This window comes from Python bivittatus, unplaced genomic scaffold (genome assembly GCF_059951505.1).
Source record: "Python bivittatus isolate LINGU-HERP-01145 unplaced genomic scaffold, Pbiv_v1 ctg000410_np1212, whole genome shotgun sequence".
Taxonomy (NCBI): domain Eukaryota; kingdom Metazoa; phylum Chordata; class Lepidosauria; order Squamata; family Pythonidae; genus Python; species Python bivittatus.
Window position 1 is genome coordinate 2,287,071 of NW_028277067.1, and position 18,988 is coordinate 2,306,058.

The window sequence follows — 18,988 nt, forward strand, 5'->3', positions numbered from 1 at the left end:
TATCACAGAACATACAGAATTAAATATATAATGGGCTTCATCATGTCATATACTTTCAACTGTCTAAATCCATTTCTGAGAATTAGCCCTTTAATCACTTTGTCACAATCTATTGTGGAAGAAATTCTAGAAATGTCCTGAGAAACATACTCTTTATTAATTTCTACACTTACGATCCATTTTCCTCTGAAAAGCTCAAGAAACATGGATTGTTTACTTTTTCTCCACCCACATTTGAATCTTTCTTGTCTCCAAGGAAGGTAAGCTGAGATAGAGTGTTTGGCCAAGTTACACAGTCAGTGTTACAGTGAAGTTGGGATTTGACTCAAGGCCAATCCCCAACTGCTGCTTGGATAGGAAGCCAATTTAGAACAATTTTTGAAAACTGGAATAATAGTACAGGCTATGTGTAGCTGCCATTCAGACCCCCCTGCCCTATGTCATCCTGTAATGCTGCCAAGCAAAGAGACTGAAATGCATATTGCATGATCAAACATTACCACTGGTTGGTTATCTTTCCTTCCCTCTGTTCCATAAGGTAAGGACAAGCCAGTTTTTTATTTTAACAGATATTATTGGAGAAAAATGTGGAAACTTGAGCTTCACACTTCTGATAGCAGCCCAAAGTACACCCATAAAGGAAATTTGAACCTGTCTGCCTAATAATAGGCCTGGGCCAGTTGGGACTGAGAACCCAGAATTTCTAGCCCAAGTTAAAAAGAGAACCCCTATCTCCCTATGGAAGTACAGATCCAAAGTGCTGCAGTAAATTCTCCTGTCTAGAAGCAGCAACTGTAACCTACAAGAGAGAAAAAGGCTGCTGCTTCATGAGGTGGGCCTAGTTGTAACTAGGAATATGGGTAGGAAGCACAAAATAGCCATAGCTTGGAAAACTGCCTAGAAAAATCTGAAGGGAGATGAGTCCAAAGAAGAATCCTCTGAGCCAGAAGTGAAAGAGGAGCAGCAGCATGAGAAACAGCCAGACCTCTGGATAGTATCTGATGGCTTTGGCAAAAGCTTGGGGGTGGTCAGTGAGAATAATTATTAAAGGATTTTACCTTGAAGCCTCATTGGAAATGTTTGTAAGTAGTGCTAAAATCATTACATACCCTTCTTTCTATGTAACTTGTAGCTCAAACTCAACTCTCAGATTCAGTTGGCTTCTTTTTGTACGCTTGGGAAATACTTGCCCCCTATTTGTGTTAAGACTGAATGGTCAAAAAATAAGAATTAGACTGTATGATAAAAGCAGCTACTAAATGTTCAGAACTTGCTTAGTCACTAAAATACAAATGGTGAACCAGCTCTTTCAAGAAACTATTGCAAGTTAAAAATAGGCCATATTACAAGATGCCCTATTCAAAATGCTTTGAAAAAACACAGCAAACGAGTCCTTACTGCTTCTTTTTATGGTATCTTAATATCTGCTGTGAAGCCATGGTCCATAGCCCAAGCAAAGGGTACATACTGTATATTTCCAATGGATTTATTTTCCATCTAATCCCAGCTACAGTAAGTGATGAAAATTAAAAAGCTCAATTAAGGTTATACCCTTGTAACTGCTTGCTAAATTATTATATGCTGTATTGTTATAACCTGCCTTTCCTCTAGCAACTCAAAGCAGCACATGTGGGGGGTCTTCCCACACTTTACAATCATGTGAAAGGTAGTGTTGAGAGGCAGTGATTAACTCAATGGCTCCCAGTAGGAGTAGGATCATGTAGGATTGTAGCGTAAAGTCCTTTGAGATGCATTGTGAGTGATAGTTTAACTAGCAATAGCCAAAACAGCCACTAGCTGCCAACAGCTGCTTTTAATTTGTACTGAAAGATTAAATGCTGTAAAGCTATATATTGTTGTTTCAAATTGACTAGGAGAAACACTATAGCAAAAATAATCCAATTTCATCCTTACAGTCTAGTGATTTTTTTACAGCTCACAATGAAAAGTTCTACAGGAAGAATAACACAGTGTTTGGAATCTAGTTTCTAAAAGTACATTTCTACCACAAATGGTCTGAGAATGTGTAAGAGTACACATATTTTCCTCATACCAATCTATCTGATACATCTAAATTATCTAAAAATAATTACTAGGGTTTACCCGGAAAAAATAAATAAATACATATGCTTTGAAAAACTAGTTAATACTAATTTTGCAAAGCTCCTTCAGGAGAATTAGTATTCAAATTTCATTAAAATTGTTTCGGAGCTGTCAGGAGAAGCTAACTGAGTACCCAAAGTGGGGTGCAAGACTGTCATATGTATGATACTCCTGGGCTTGTGATTAAAATCTACAATCCTCTGTCTTAAAGTTTCCATCTATTGTTCATTATCTGAAACATGATCTTTGAAACTGTTTAAATTATGTGCTAGACAAAATAGCTTGATTGTTTCCTAAATAAATAAAGATCCAGTTTCGTGCCCAGTCACCATACCAGCCTGTCAAAGTGCATATATTCAATCAGATTCTAAATCAGTTTTGCTACAATTGGGCTAGCTCAAATTCTTCAGTTCAATTTGTGGGTCGTGTTTCCATGTTCTTAGGCCCTTACTACAAAGTCACACCACCTTCACTCACTAGTCTTGGTCATAAGTCCATCTGTCCCCTTTTCACATTCTTTCTTAGATTTCGGTGGATGTATCCAAGTGTGCAAAATAATACATCTTTTCATTGGACTTCTTGTGTAGTGACTATCAAACAAATAGAACAAGAAGATTCCTATTCCCAGTGTGTTCCTTTTGCAGGCCTCTGCAAAGAAGAGAATGACGTGGAACATTTATCAAACTTAAAATCCTGGCTAGGAAAGCATTCTAGGAGTCTGTACATTACTTAGCTTTTAGCTTCAACTGCACAAAGAATCTTAACATTTGACCCTTATGCAACAACTTGAATATTCATCAGGCTCCTGTCTCAGCCTGGATCTTCTGGCTATGACATTCTGGTTCTTCTGTATGACTCCAACCTTATCTGATGTAGCAGCAGGTGGCACCCAGAATTAGCACAGCTACTCATCCATTCTTCTGAGGGCTGACTGGAAATTCTCATTAATCCACTTTCACATTTTCCAAACTCAACCTTTATTACAGCTTTCACATCTTCCTGCATCTGATGTGTACAAAAAGTGTAGCTGGAGATAGGGATGTACCATCCCTGGAAAGCAGGTGGATATGCCGGTAGCCTGAGGAAAAAGTGACAGGAAGGTCTACTCTGAGAAAGGGTGGATGGGTTTCCACAGTGCTCACTAACCAGCATGTATTTCTTCTACATGGCCTTTTCTGTTATATAAGCTCATGGATTGTTTTACCATCACCCAGCCCATAGCTACTTCTGAGATAATATAGATCACACAATGATCTAAATAAACCTACAATCTGATGACCTCTGCAAGTCATACCCCAGGTGTTGCAATTTGCAAATTCTGCAGCCTGTAGTCCTAAAACATGAAAGGCAATTGCTGGAACAGTTTAAAATTAAACATCCCTTTGAGACATCTGGATGTGTGCCATTATTTAAGTTCACTTCAGGAACTTACTCTACAGGAAAATTTCTGCTTTCTATGTGGAGCCCCTCGAGGCTGGTAGCACTTTAGGGTGGTGGATCTATTGAACAGGTGCAGAAATCTACAGAATCAGAACTAAGATAAAACACTGTTCAGAATTCCTGTTATTTCTAGGCAGACTAGCACCAGGCTGTTCTAGAGACTGTGCAACAGCCCACTTGAGCTCTCTTGATTCTGGGAGAGAAACACTCACCTTCCCTGAGGCTGGGCAATGGCAGTGTAAACTGTCCTACAAAATCGTTGGAGGAAGTTGTGTCATAATCCTCTACTACAAAGCGCACCAGCGCCAGGTCTGGAACCTGTACCTGAAACATCAACGTCTCATCCCAGCATGGATTGAATCCTGCAGGGGTTAAAATCCAAGAAGTAGAAATTCAGGAGAAAAATATTGTGGAGATACTTTGTTAAAGCAAGATTCCAATGTAACCTTTATTGGCTAAGAATTTCTTTAGCGAATTTTCAGAAAGTTGTTTTTCAGACTTTTGATTTTGACCTTTTTTCTCTGCTATACAGCCTTATTTACAAGTTTACAAGTTCAAATACAATTTGTTTTTGACAAAATGAATATGTTTGCATTCAACAGATTACTTGATTTTTATAAATGCAAATACTACATTGGTTGGATATAAGGTGTTGCCTTATCCTGTACCTGATTATAGGTTCACCTGGAACTACCTTCACCCAATTCTGTTGAAAGGAAATCAGGTTGGAAAAGGATAAACCAAATGAACCGATAGTCTGAAAGATCATCTACTCAGCTTTGTTATGCCAGTACAACGATGCTCTATCTACTCCTTGCTGAGGATGTGTCTTCACAATACTATCATATTGTCAGCCCACTACTACAACAATCTGAAGACAGCTTTAAGTTTTCCTGTGTAGAAGTGGTGTTTTCCATGTTAGGTCAGCGCAAGATATTCCATGCAGATAACCTAGGGTGCCCAGAGGAGGCATGATAGGAGGAAAGCATGGCAAAAGCATCTGTATGGATGAGCCCAGACTCAGAATAAGCCAATTTCTTATATCAATTTATAACAGTGGTTGTAAGTCATTTCACTGATTGAAGTCCAATGTAAAAAGCATCTCCAGAGGACTTCCTCAGACTTACTACTTGTGTTTCCTTTTTACGTGGAAATATTAAAAACCAACCCTGGATTTTCTTCAGATTGTAGCTCAGTCCTCCCTCTAGTCCAATAGCATGGTTCATCAAGATGCTTGTGAACTAAGCATCCAGAATTCATGATATTGGTCATGCTGGGTGGATCCAGTACAACCAATAATATTTGGAGGCCCATAGGTTCTCTACCCCTGCTTCTCCTTATTCCCTTCATTCCTAGGCTATGCCTCACCATTATTTAACCGGTATTCAGTTTGTTTCTTGCAGCAATCTGCAGGAATTCCATGAATCTCAATCCGTACAAAAGGGTCGACAATGGAAGAACTCTTCTCTTTATTTAGCTTGGGAAGTTGCTGAGCTGTAATCACCTGAAAGGAAAAAAAAAAAAAAGATAATCATTTCTGCATCCTCTTGCCACTCTTAAAAACCAGAAAACAACATACACAAAATACAGTTGAAATACTGGCTGAATATTAATTAGCACCATACTGAAATCAGAATTAATTTCCATCAATTGAATTATGGCTAGAATGGCCAAATGCAAACAAACAGAAAAAGGATAGGGCTTCTACACTTTTAATTGTTCAGTAGAAAAGAGAACTTTGGTAGAAGGGGCTTGCAAAACTACATATCTGCCCAAGTGCCCTCTTCAATACAGCTATTGAAAGTGCAGAAGCCCCATCCTCTTTTGAACTTGACACCCCTAATCAGAGCTATTTACACACTGCTATCATCAAATTAAAATTTTGCACCCAGGTATTAATGTCTTCCAAGAAAAATAAAGTTCCAGCGTCTTTGAAAATGATGCAAAGCTTACAAATTTCTGTAATTTAATATATAAATCTGGGCTGTGTTATATAATATATTCTGTCAGAAACATTGAAGTCTGACACCAACCACTGCAAAACTTACTTAGCCCCCTTTCCAGCATCTGAGATTTCAGTGGGTATTGGTTATACCAATTTGAACATAACTTTGCACCCAATAGAGCTAGAAGCCCAGGCTACTTGCAGCTCCCAGTGTGTAGCTATTCTGTCTTTTTCTTCTTAGCCAACTTTTGGAGGGAAGAAAAAACTCAGAATTAAGAGGGCTTTCAGCCAAACTGCCTCACAGAGTTGTGAGGTACAATGAGGGAAGCAGAGAGCCATGCATGCTGCTTTATGTTCCTGAAGGCAGGTCTATATACTAATTTAAAAAATAGGATAAATAAAGTAGAGGATAATTGTTGTAAGTAAAAGGTGGTATCATCTGGATGCTCTCGTCCAAAATTCTATTAACAAAGTAGGGCAACTTTACAATAAAAGGATCTTCTGGAAGCACTTTTATGCTTTGCTTTTCTTTTAAACAAAAAGGTCTGCATGTTTCAGGTTCTGCAGAACCTGGAAATGCCAATACATTTAATTATGGTCATGACAGTAAATCCAAGCAAGACTGTGCAATAATGTTTCTTGTTAAGTCTACTGTTCATTTGCATTTATATGCACCTAAATACATATAACAGGCCATACAAAGAATATGTGGGCATCCTACACTCAACTATACCTTGATGGTGAGGGTAATGGGGTGCTGGCCACTCCTATGAATGGGGACCTTGGGGTCAAAGGTACTCTGGTTATTGCGTAAGAAAGCAGGTTTCAGCACATAGCCACAGCGGCCATTCACCAAAAAGCGCCCATCATTCAAATCCATCTCAGCACCTGGTGTCTGGACATTCAGTGCCACTGAAATGCGACCACAGAAAGGAAAGAGATTAAATAGGTCATAGAACTGGAATATTGTCATGGTGCAGTTTTATCAAACTTCGTATCTGTGCTTTTTGCACATTCAAAAAGAACTTGAGCAGTACATAATAAGGAATAAAATAGGAGCAGGTCTGGGAAGAACAAAGGCAAAGATATCCATGGCCAGTACACTACCTCCTATTAATGCATATGCAAAACCATATTAATTTGCTCTAAGAAATACATGTTACATTTATTTCAAAGTGTATCTAAGTTGCTGAAGGAAAATACTATAAAACAAACATTTTAATGCTTTGGCTTTGCACATTATTTTAAAACCCTGAGGAGAGGCCTGTAGCTCAGTAGCAGACCATCTACTTAAAATCCAAATGATCTCAGATTCAGTCCCTTCAACTGTGTAACCTCAAGCAACAAAATACTTTTTCCCCTGAGACCGAAGACAGCCATTGCCCATCCCATTCGGCTCAATGGACCGTGTTCTAACTTTGCATAAGACAACTTCTTCTGGGTGAATGAACGATAACATGAAAAGGTCTACACATTGCCAGATATACCACCAAGTGATCCTTTCATTGCTTGCTAGATGATGGGGTTCATTGCTTGGTCTCTGCTACACTGCAGTGCTGCTGCTGCAGACAGCCAGAGGGATTAGCTAACACAAGGGGCAGCCAATTTTCATAGCGAGGCCAGCTCTGGCCTACCTTCTTAGTCTGAGCAAGCTGCCACTCAATCAGGAACTGAGCTCCCTTTGGACTGTTCATCCTCAACTTCCTGTTTCTCTCCTAAGCCACTTTCATTTTTCAGGATAAAGCCAAAATGACTAGGATTGGAGATTCCAAGTTACTACGAAATACCCATCTCCTGCTCAGTTATTGGAATTGAGGTTATACTCCAATCTATGATTCACTTGTGAAATCAAAGCAAGTCCAAGAGTGAGAGCAACTGTGGGAGAGACCCCAGAAATGGCAACTGGGAATGAAGTGCATGGCATGGAGTGTGCCTTCTCCTTGCTCTTACCAATCTGGCAGCCTGCATTCCACATCTCTTGAGGGTTGTAGTTGGAGGAGTTCATCTTCAGACCCAGCGGGTAGATACGGCTGAGGTGCCGGGTGTTGTACCGGACAAAAAGGTTTCCTGCAGAGAGGAAAGAAGCTTCCAGTTTTAGACCAAAAGGAAGGAAAGAGGCAATGGTCCTGCTACCAATTTCTCTGCACCTGGCTAATCGGTGATGGAGTACCACAGGTAGTCCTCCCTTGCTGATGGTAGTTGGGACCAGGAATTCCATTGCTAAGCGATGTGGTTGTAAGGTGCAATGTCACGTGACCATGACGATTTACAACGACAGTCCCGGCAATCCCAGTTGTCATTTTTAAGTAATCCCGTGCAGTTGCAACATCCCGCGGTCATGTGATCTCCATTGGCAACCTCCTGCCAGCTTCCCCATTGACTTTGCTTGTCACAAATGAGGATCACATGACCACAGGACACTGCAATGTCATAATTGCAAGCCGGTTGCCAAGCACCCAAATTGCGATCATGTGACCACAGGGACACTACAATAGCCGCAACCACAAGGACCCACTGCAAGTACCCCTCGTTCAGTGCCGTCATAGCTTTGAATGGTTGCTGAATGAGTGGACGTTTAGTGAGGACTACCTCTATGCCAATTCCAACTGGGACAGGCTTGAAAACAAGGTCACGAACAAGCCAATACTTGTCCCATTTGATTAGCACATCCATGTTCTGCCAGACAGACCATTTTGGAGCACTTGTTATCTTGTTATCTGCAGACTATACTCTGGCACTCCTTCTCAGTCTCTAACATCTGGCTACACATAAGACCAGGCTAGAGATCAAGACTTTTTCAGCAAGTTCACCTATTTTATACAGCTTTTACAAAAAGTATGTGACCATACTCCTAACCACTACATTTAGGCCTGGTTCACAGATCATGTTATGGTAGGATTTTTTAACAAGGCATAGGAGCTTATGATCATATAATGCAAAGCCATAATAAATAACTTCACGTCATGCTATATCAAAAGCCACATTAATAACCACATTAAGATTTAGTATTATGTATGAACAAAGCTTTGATAATGAAGCTCAAGCTCAGATAATTTGGTCACCTAATGCAAAGAGAGGACTCTGGAAAAGACCCTGATGCTGGGAAAGATTGAAGGCAAAAGGAGAAAAGGACGGCAGAGGATGAGATGGTTAGATAGCATCACTGAGGCAATGATCATGAAACTGAGCAAACTCAGGGAGGCAGTGAAGGACAGGAAGGCCTGGCGCGATATGGTTCATGGGGTCACGAAGAGTCGGACACGACTTAACGACTGAACAACAACAATGAACAAAGCTATCATTCTCTCTAATTTTATCACAATCAATTATATACCTTAGGCAGCTGACTGAAAAAGATTTGAGCCAGAATAAGCCACAGAGCAAGCCAGCATATCACAGAGTCCTTGGCATCCCACAAGAGATCAATCCCCCATACCTGAATCTTTGATCAGCTTCCTGGCTTTCCGCTCACTGAATGATGACATCTCTTCAGGCTTCTGGTGGAGCAGGGCATCAGACAGGCTTTGGAATGGGACAGCCCGACAATATACAACCACATCAGAGAGTTCCCGGGAAATCTGCACTGCATCCCTTGCCTGGGGGCAGGGAAGAAATGCCACATGCAAACAATTAATAAACTCCATTTCAGATAACATATACTGCTTTGCAAATTAATTCATGCTTGCAAATAGCTACTAGTTTGGTACTGTTGAGCAGAGACTAGTAATACACTCCAGTCAATCAGAGACGAAAGCTTTGTAAGCCAGAAGGCAGAAGATCTTTTTCCCCCCTTCATTTAAGTCATTGCAAGGCCATACCATGGCTCCTGTAGGTGTCTTTCAGGGGTTGGGAGCATCTGTGGACTTGCTTACGTAGGTTTTCTTCAGCAGGTGGCAGTATCTAGCCAACACTGACTGATCTCAGAAGCCAAGCAGAGGTAGTCCCAGTTAGTACTTGGACAGGGGACTGTGTGGGAATTTCATGGCTACTGGTTAGACTGGGAGTCAGAAAATCCCAGAAGTGACAGCTTCTGTAAGACCAGCAAGAAAACTATATGGATGCAGACACCAAAAGTAAGGCTCAACATGAAAGCCTCTTCGCCTTTTTTTACATAAGGCTACATTATTAAATGACCATGTGAGGGAATATCTACTACAAGGATGAGCTCTTTTCAAGATATTACTTCTGGATCCAACACCAAGCTATCTGTAGTGATGACACTATAGCACAGCAGGGGATGAGCTGGCATCCCCTTTTTTTAGCACAAAGAATGAAGTTCCTGGGTCCTGAATTGGATGTTCAACCTCCCTCCCCAAACAAATCCTCTTGTAGTGGCATTTGATGAAATAATCATGAAAAGTAGCCAAAAGCAACTGTGGATATTATGCTTGTAGGTGGGCCTAGCACCCTGTGACAATAACACCTCTCTTTCCCTGGGATATTTTCTTTGAACCTGGTTATGTTATGTTCTTTACAAAACACCTAGCCCTCTGTGCTTGGAACAGCCATCAGCAAAGGCTTTCAAGGAAATAAAGAAGACAGTTTCCTTCCCTTGCTTTGTCACAATTTCTAATCACCAACCCAGATGAAGAGGACACCCTCAAATTTGGCTACATTTGAGTAGGGTAAGAGACAACTTTGCTTACTTGCTCATCACACTTAATCAGCCACTTTGGGGCCCCTTCCAAGAAGCAAGGAATACTCACCTGCAAAGGTTTGATTTCCTGGAGAGAAGATGTAGACTAGAAGAAAGAAGCAGAAAGAGAGATTAAAAGTTCTCTGTGTATACAAAATACATTTAGTAGTATTTTCCAAAAGAAGAATCTAAGAAAACATAAGCAGTCCTACTGGATTTTACTAAAGATCCAAGATCCCATTTTTACAATGGCTAACCAGATGCTTCTGGAAGACAACAAAAAGGCATGAAGGCAATACCATCTCCCCAGCTTTTGTTCCCAGGACATTTTATTAATAGGCCTTCAGCCTCTGACCTTGCTTCCATACAGCTATCATAATTTAATAGTCCCTTAATAGATTTATTCTCTATCTACTTGTCTAATAATCCTTTTTGCTCTCTGTTCAGCAACATCTTTGGCACCACATTCCAAAAATAAAGTATGCATTGTGTGGAAAAAAGACTGACTTTTGCCAATCAACTCATTATTATAAACATACATTATTTTTTTAGAAGTTTGCCCATCATGGGTACATATTGTTCTATACATACAAACACTCCAAAGAATCATAGGAATTATAGTTAAGTATAGGTGCTAAGCATTTGCTAGCAATCCCCAATTTGAAGCATTTAGCGTAGACCTTGCCCAAAATAAAATTGCTTACCATTTTCCCTACAGAATTTTAGGAAAGCAAGAACCTTTGAATTACTACAACCCCATAAGTGCAAGAATATTTTAAATATATAAAAGAAAATACACAGAGGCTAACTTCTGAGAGGCTGATGGTTGTGTTTTGGCTTGCAGCTGACCACTCTATTTTATATTCTGCTCTGACAATTTTAAAAGGAAGCTTCTACTGGCATAAGGGTATGGCTCCAATTTTCAGTTTTAATTCAGAGGAAAATATGCCCTCATTTGGTGGCATACCTCTTCCAAAGCAACAAGAGTGAAATTTACAAGTGGTTGTAGCGCTCTGTTAAGAACTCCAGTCTGATTTCTTCTGGGATACTCCATTCTATCCCACCTTTGAGTTTTCCATTCCTTCCCTATGTATGGCAATCACTCATCACTCTTTGGCCACGAAACATGCTTATTCTTCATTGGGCTATTTGTGGCGGGCGGGAGGAGGAAAAGATCTTTGTGAATTTCCACCCTAAGAATATTCAGTACTTCTGTAGTCTCCCTCTTCTTTCTCAATGGCATAAATACAGCAAATGCAGGAAGACAGTGACCTTAGAGCTATAGGCACAGGGGGCCTGTCAGGCTTCCCCGTGATGATCACTCCTTACCTTATGCGTTCAACACATCTGGCTACATGAGACAGGGCTACCATATCTGGCTTGCAAAAATCCAGATAACTGCCAGATGTAAGCAAAGAGACAGAGATAACTTTAATTCTTTTCCCAGCTGAGAAGTTTGTGTTGGGACCTAGGGAGCTCTACTTGCACCCCTGTTTTCAGTAGTCCTACTTCAGCTGCATTCTTGACATTGAACTATATTGGTTTGCTGTTAAGGAGAATCTACCTTAGATGTTTCCCTAATATTCTCTTAATCACCCCTTCAAGGATCTAAACCTCACCCTCTGGTCTTCTTCCTCCTGCATTTCCTCCTCAGGATTGGAGATCAAGCTCACTCTTGGATCAGTCTTGTCCTCTGGTAGTTTTTTCCCCTTCACTAATATCTTCCCCTTCAATTGCTGTAAGATTTGGGAAAGAGAAACCAATAAGCTTAGCTCTCCAATAAAACCCTCCTAATAATCTTAATTAGCTGATTGGGAAACTGTGATTTCCCACATCCTCAAACCAGCAAAGGTGTAGCACCACAGTGCCATTGTTCTTCATTTACTTCGGCAAACTTTAGGAAAGATTTTTGTGAAGTACAAATACTGTATGAAAAAAAATGTTTTATAATCTCCTTAAAACACCTTTTCAAGTGTGACATTGTAAGACAGTCAAGAACACAAAAGGTCATTTTGAGCACAAAAAAAAAAAGAACTAAAAAACATATGACATGAAAATTTAAAATAGTGCAGTTATTACAATAATAGAAATTGTATAATGTGCAATTCCTCATCCCACAAATTTCTGGGACGATGGTACTGCAAAAATGTAAATCTGGCACTGGGTGCAAAGCAATGCTGATTCGTTGAATACAAGCTTCTTGCCCTTAAGCCTAGAAAAGACCAGCCTTCTATTTATCAAATCAAATGTCCTTCATGATTCTCAACATGGTTTGCATAGCCTGCAAAATTCTAGGAAAGCTGTAGATCACCCACCTATGCAAAGCTGACCAATTAAATAATGAAAATAGAGGCAAGCTATATTACCTCTGGTGACGGCAGTTGCTTAGACAGGTCTCCATCCAGTGGTTGGATCAACAGCATGTCCCCTAGAATAGTCTTCATGTGATGGGCCATTATAGACTGCTGCTCCAGGCCACAATGGTTTTCCAGAGAGAGAATCACAGGATAGGAAGAGTGCTGGGGACATAAAGTGGGATTAGAAGGCATCATCTCTCCACAGCAGCCCTTTTCAAATACTATTCACAGCAACTTTTTTGTCTCTTAGGTTCAGAGGGGGCTTCTGGGTATAATTTTGTGCAGATCTGCCATTTTTTCATATGGGTTGTGGGTCTGTGGTTTTAAAAGCAATATAAAATACAAATAACAGCAAATAAAGCTTTCCTCATTATGTCTCCATAGTGGGAAAAACAAAATAGCTGCTGCTATTTGCTTGTTATGCAACTATTGGAGCCGATGTGATCTATGAAAATATACAGAATGACAACAACCAAATGTACTTGCCTATATATATCCATTTGCCAGCTTTGTCAGATTCATGTGACAATATGGGCACTATTCTAGGAGAATAAATCAGTGCATCTTCAAGAAGGCCCTAAAAGCAAAAAGTTTTGCTTTTATTAAGGGCCAGAGTAAATATGTGATGATATTCACACAACTAAACATTGTTGCCCAGATGCATTTTTGAGCTAAGCATTCAGAACACTTCACAACAATTCTGGTGTTGTGTTGATTTTTAAGGCCCTAAAAAGTTTGGACACAGGTTACCTGAAAAACCCATTCCACCATATGCAGACAGTTTATCAATCACAGAGGTTCTGCTTACAGATGAACAGTTGTACAATTAGGCTAGGGGGAATACAAGGCGAGAACTTTTCAGTGAAGGCTCCGTATTGTAAGAACTTGACAACAAATCTTATTGACTTTTAGGCCAAAAGGACTTTTTTTAAAAAAAATTCAATCTGTCTTTGAATAGCACAGGTTTTAATTTAATACTCTCTTACTTAACCACTTATTTTAGATATATTAAATATGTAATATTGTCAATTCTACGTTTGCTTTTGCTCAAACATGTGCAGCTGTAATCAGTTTATTTGGGAGTAAATCTCACAAATATGGTGGATTTATTTCTAAGGTACATATATATTGGAGTGCATTATTACTATATAAATATTTATCTTTGAGCATTTAGATTTGATGTAATACTTGTATTATCATTTTAAATAAATTATTTTGTTAGCATATCAACATGTAGAAAGTAAGTATAAACAAATAGAGACTTAAAAACAACAAAATAAAAAATAACTTCTATATTCCCCCCACTCCTTTGTTACATCTGTTACTTTTCTCGATTCTCATTTTTTTATCTTGCAATATACACAAATTAAATCCTTCCAAAATACATTGCTATTATGGAAAAGAATATAGTCATTTTCATATTAACTTTGATTTACCATAAGCTGCTTTTGGAAAGCACATAAACACTAATAAAATAAACTGCAAGAAATAAACACACATAGTACAGCTGCAGAGCCTCAGTCTATGTCAGTACCTGGCAAGGCACTGATGGGGAGCATCAAACCTTTGTCCAATATTGTCCTTCTGATCCTGTTTAGGTCTCTGTACAGTATGTGCTGCTGATCTTTCAAAAAGCCATTCACAAAACTACTAATTGTTGGAATGGCATTGGGCCTGGTTTAGTTTGGCCCTAGCATTGTTCCTCCTTATTTTTTCAATGATATGGAAAATCTTTCAGGTGCCAGGAAGGCATCCTCTGATGGGGAATTCTGGGAGTTGCAGTCCCAAAAATACAGACTCCCTTCCTGGGAATGGCTGCTGTAAAGAATCTGAAACATGCCTATTATCATTAGCAACCACTTCCTGTTGGAATAAAATGGGAATCTATTATACATGGAGAAGTGAGAGAACACCACAAAAGAATATGAATATTATCACACGCTCCTTTCTTTTCTAGTCAGTGAGAAGTTCCAGAGGCTGATTTAGCCGATCAGTTGCACTCAAGACTTTGCCATTTCTCTTTCTTTATAATGCAATGCACACATTTCCTGGGTGAAGAACTTAATTGGGCTGCTGTGTGCCATGCCAAGGATGGGTAAGGCCAGACCAAAACTAAATTTGCATTAAATTAAATTAGATTTATATTTAAATATAACTGATATGATTATCCCCCATGTATATAATAATTCTTCCCTATGATCATGTCCAAATAATTAGGATGCAATGGCAATTTTGGAGAGGCTTTGGGGTTGCACAAGGAATCCTGGGGCTTCCCATTAAGTCCTTCTATTTTACAAATAGAAAGGCTGATTAGATGGACACAAACAAGCAATGCTGCTCTGAGGATAACATTATTCCAACCTCCCAAAATTCTAAAAACTGTTTGGCATCAAGCTGCAACATGAAACTTGTGACTTCTGTACCTGGACAAATTGCAAAAATTGTTTCTTTAGTTTCCCAGCCAGGAAAATAGTAATTTGTACAAATTCCAGCCATGTGGATTAGTTCTCAGCTATCAATTTACTCAGAGTTTCATTGTCTCAATTCAAATGTTAGGGAGCAAGAACAATATTTTGTATAAAAGTTTGTTCATAATTATTGTGTAAGGACATCATGCTAAATCATCATTTACTACCGCCTGACTGTGGGAATTGACATTGTAATCCCAATTACCTGAAAAAAATTAGGCTGATGAAAGCTGGTATAGAGTGATGAGCATATCCTGAACTTGTGACGACTGCATACTGTCCAAATCTTAAACTGTGATTAATCTTTACTACAATTTCTGAAAAGAAACTAACTTTGGAAACGATGGTTTGAAGAATCAGCTGTTTTCATTCATCATATTTTGCTAGGTTTAGATTACATGGAAAGTTGAAAAGATGGTTTCTAAAATCATGGAAACAAATGTTTGAAACTTTTGTTTCACAGCCACATGGGAGGAACAAAATGGTCACCGAGACTTTTTCATCTAATTTCTAATTTAGGGGATATCTAAATCAGGCCATTATACTGCCCCACATAATGTAAACTATGATCATGTCATCTTCTAAGTGAGGGAAACATAAAAATTGCCATGTTTCTTGCAAAGGGAACTAATGAAAAGGTTCATCTATGAAACTAAGAAATTTTGCCTGAGAGTATAAAATAAGCCACATATTGTACTACTACCTTAGTAGAATTTACTATGTGATATCCACATGCATCAAGTAATCTTGCAGAACTTTTTTACGATGTTAAATTATTTCAAATATAAGGACTTACAAAGATAACAGGTAGCAAAGCACCATCTTAGAAGTACCATTCCTACTCTAGATGGATCTAGAGTAGAGTTTTATTTTGGAAACATCCTGACAATCTATTGGGAAAGAAGGATGAAACAGAGATACTAGAGCAGTGTTTCTCAACCTTAGCAACTTTAAGATGTGTGGACTTCAACTCCCAGAATTCCCTAGCCAGTGCATGCTGGCTGGGGAATTCTGGGACTTGAAGTCCACACATCTTAAAGTTGCCAAGGTTGAGGAACACTTTACTAAAGGCTACATCTATTAGATATGCGAAAATGCTGGCAAATTTTCAGCAGCTTTGATTTTTTTTTTTATTTTTTTATCCCACCTCTCTTATTTTTATAAATAACTCAAGGTGGCAAACATACCTAATACTCTTTCCTCTTCCTATTTTCCCCACAACAACCCTGTGAGGTGAGTTGGGCTGAGAGAGAGGGACTGGCCCAAAATCACCCAGCCGGCTTTCATGCCTAAGGCAGGACTAGAACTCACAATATTCTGCTTTCTAGCCTGGTGCCTTAACCACTAGACCAAACTGGCGCTCTTTTGGCAGTCTCATCCCAAAGATCTCATAAGCTTTCAGCCAATTTTTAATATTTTTTAAAATTTAATTCTGGAGCCCTGAACAACATGGGGAGTGTTGTGAATGCTGCACTGCCAATCCCTGAGCAATATAACGTCACTTGATAAGGAATGTTGAGAAGCCTCTATTGGAAACTCTTCTTGTTCCAACTCATTCCAACGAAGAATGCTTCTTCTAAGAAACTACCTAAGGCAAGCATCATTTATATATCAAGAATATTATTTACTTCAACTATTGCTTTAATCAATAACACTGCAGATGAATAATGATATCACTAAGATTCTAGTAAAAAAGAAGGTCTCAGATATCAAGCTTTGGGGATTGAAGTTTAGTCTACCTTGAAGGCATGGTCCCGGATGCTTTCAATTACGTCCCGGAAGAGGATCTTGGAGGTGAGGGTATGGCCGTGATAAATAATGGGTTCTCCATTAGAACCTTCCCAGCAGTCAAGCTCCACACATCGGCACCCATTCATCAATGCCCTGCCAATGGGAAAAAAAGGATAAGGAAATAGATTTTGCACTTCAGAAATGCTAACTGGGATGGATAGAGTTAAAGGATAGTAGATTTTACTGTTTTCATTCTGGCACTCAGATGTACAGTTTTGTAGGCAATCGAGATGCTTCCCTAAAGCTTCTGAAGCATGCTAAGATCTAGGATGTGTGAAAGCTTCTTTGTGCTACTGAAGTTCAGGAAACTCCCACATCTAAAATTATATAAATAGATACTTATAAGACAACCTAGAAAAACAATGGGCTATGCTAGCTAGCATAATCAAACCAGTGAATGTAGAAGTTGTACTGCCATCATGTTTACGTAACACTCATAAGGCAGAGGTTAGATTCCAAATCAGACAAATGAGGATCAAGCTCTAGAGTCAGGAAATGTAGTCAGGCTGGGCAGGTGATGCAAAACAAATGGTTAACTCTGTGTTATACATTGTGTGAGCAATTGGACTTTCTATAGCTACTAATATGTAGTCTGATTCTCCCATTGGTCTGGCCAAATTCAGGAGCTGCAATAGCTTTTCTGGCTGCTACAAGGAGTCAAATGCTTGGATCTGATGCCAGAATTCCCAAAGAGAGTTCCTGGGTATTTCCTATGATTCACAAGAAATGCAAATAATATCTGCTGACCATATCTGCTCTTCACTACATCCTACGCAGAATGGCCCACAAACCCATTCACCCAAGGGACAGTTGAGAATAATTTTTCACACCTTGAATGTGAATAATAGGTTGGAGTTTATGTGATACCTAATTAATGGAACCACCTGATCCTAGGAAAGTGAATAAACAGATGGAAAGGGCAAATCCTTCCCAGGTACCAGTCTAATTGTTCCTCTTCTGTTATCTTGCCTTGGCCTTGTTCACCTTGTTCTATTCAAAATGTACCCCCTCCCATTAACCAGCTATCCTCTCCTAATCCACGGCTCACCCAGTTCCCCTCAGTACCTTCCATGAATCATAGGCAAAAACTAACAACAGGTGGCCATCAACTCCCAGGATGTGCTAGGATTTCATCCCCACCTCTGCCCCCAAATATCTGGTCTGTTCTCAACTAGCTCTTTGTGGACTTCTGAGAATAACACCTACTCTGCTACCTCCCTCCCTATCAGGTTCTTCAATATGAGCCATATTGGCTACAGCTATTCATAGGTGGGTCATGAAAACCTCTTACCGGACATATGCCTCAGTGCTACTGGACCCTCCAATCTGATTGTCTGTTAGGTACGTATTATGGGAGGAGGAGATGAAATAATGGCACAGAGGCTGGCTCATGTCCTGATAGATCCCAGTGTGGGCCTGGTTGAGAATGTTTCCCGCTGAAGATAGTAGGTACATTGTGAAACCATCCAGCATCATGAGGTTATGTTGCCTGGCTGTGGAATAGAGACAATTGGTTAAGCAGGTTTGACTACAATCCATGAAACAAGTTGACTGGATACATTTCATAATATACAGTTCTATAGGTTCCAAATACCTGCAACTCATTCTTTCCATCTCCCTGCAATGAACAAAATACATAATGTGATGCCACCATTCTTTTTTTTTTTTTTCCTCCTCAGCCCTGCAGCATTTTGCTGGATACTTTTTGAAGGGTAAAGAGAAAGTGAAGGACCAAGAAACATAATAAATTCTTGTGTATGATTCCACCCCCAACACTTCTAACTTTTTCTATTCTTGATGTTTTTTGCTTTGTTTTGGTTGTTTTGTTTTTAATTTTAATATTTTTTTAAAAAATTGGATTGCTTTTATTGTAAGGTACTATGCTTTAATCACAGATAGACCCCAGTTTCATTCCCAAGGTCTGTTCTTAAGTCGAATTTGTATGTAAGCCGGAACAGTATTATTGTATAATACCGTATAAGTAGTAATGTGTAATTAACTCAAAGCATTGTGTATTTAACTCAAATCACTGTTTATTTAACTAAATTTTGCTACAATAGGCTCCATTCTTAACTACGGGTTGTCCTTAAACTGGGCGTTCTTAATCCGGGGATTACCTATATAATGCTATGATGAAACCAACAAAGAGTTCACTTTTAAAAAAGATAAGACAGCATCATCTCATGCGTCTTGTTCTGGGGATGAAGGAAGAAGATAATGTCTATGTTCATCAGCCACCATTCATAAT

General features: G+C 39.3%; 1 protein-coding gene across 1 annotated transcript in view; it reads right to left on the reverse strand.

Annotated features, from left to right (window-relative positions):
• Positions 1 to 2,188: 2,188 nt before the first annotated feature.
• Positions 2,189 to 18,988, reverse strand: part of PLCD3 (phospholipase C delta 3) — a 58,244-nt gene continuing 41,444 nt past the window's right edge. The window contains exons 6-16 of the mRNA XM_088143358.1: positions 18,032 to 18,233; positions 16,689 to 16,833; positions 12,491 to 12,643; positions 11,744 to 11,860; positions 10,195 to 10,230; positions 8,925 to 9,084; positions 7,439 to 7,555; positions 6,222 to 6,400; positions 4,912 to 5,047; positions 3,756 to 3,905; positions 2,189 to 3,181 (exon numbers count right to left, since the gene is read on the reverse strand). Of these exons, the coding sequence (XP_087999484.1) occupies positions 3,093 to 3,181; positions 3,756 to 3,905; positions 4,912 to 5,047; positions 6,222 to 6,400; positions 7,439 to 7,555; positions 8,925 to 9,084; positions 10,195 to 10,230; positions 11,744 to 11,860; positions 12,491 to 12,643; positions 16,689 to 16,833; positions 18,032 to 18,233 (1,484 nt within the window). The 3' untranslated portion in view covers positions 2,189 to 3,092. The remainder of the gene's footprint in view (positions 3,182 to 3,755; positions 3,906 to 4,911; positions 5,048 to 6,221; positions 6,401 to 7,438; positions 7,556 to 8,924; positions 9,085 to 10,194; positions 10,231 to 11,743; positions 11,861 to 12,490; positions 12,644 to 16,688; positions 16,834 to 18,031; positions 18,234 to 18,988) is intronic.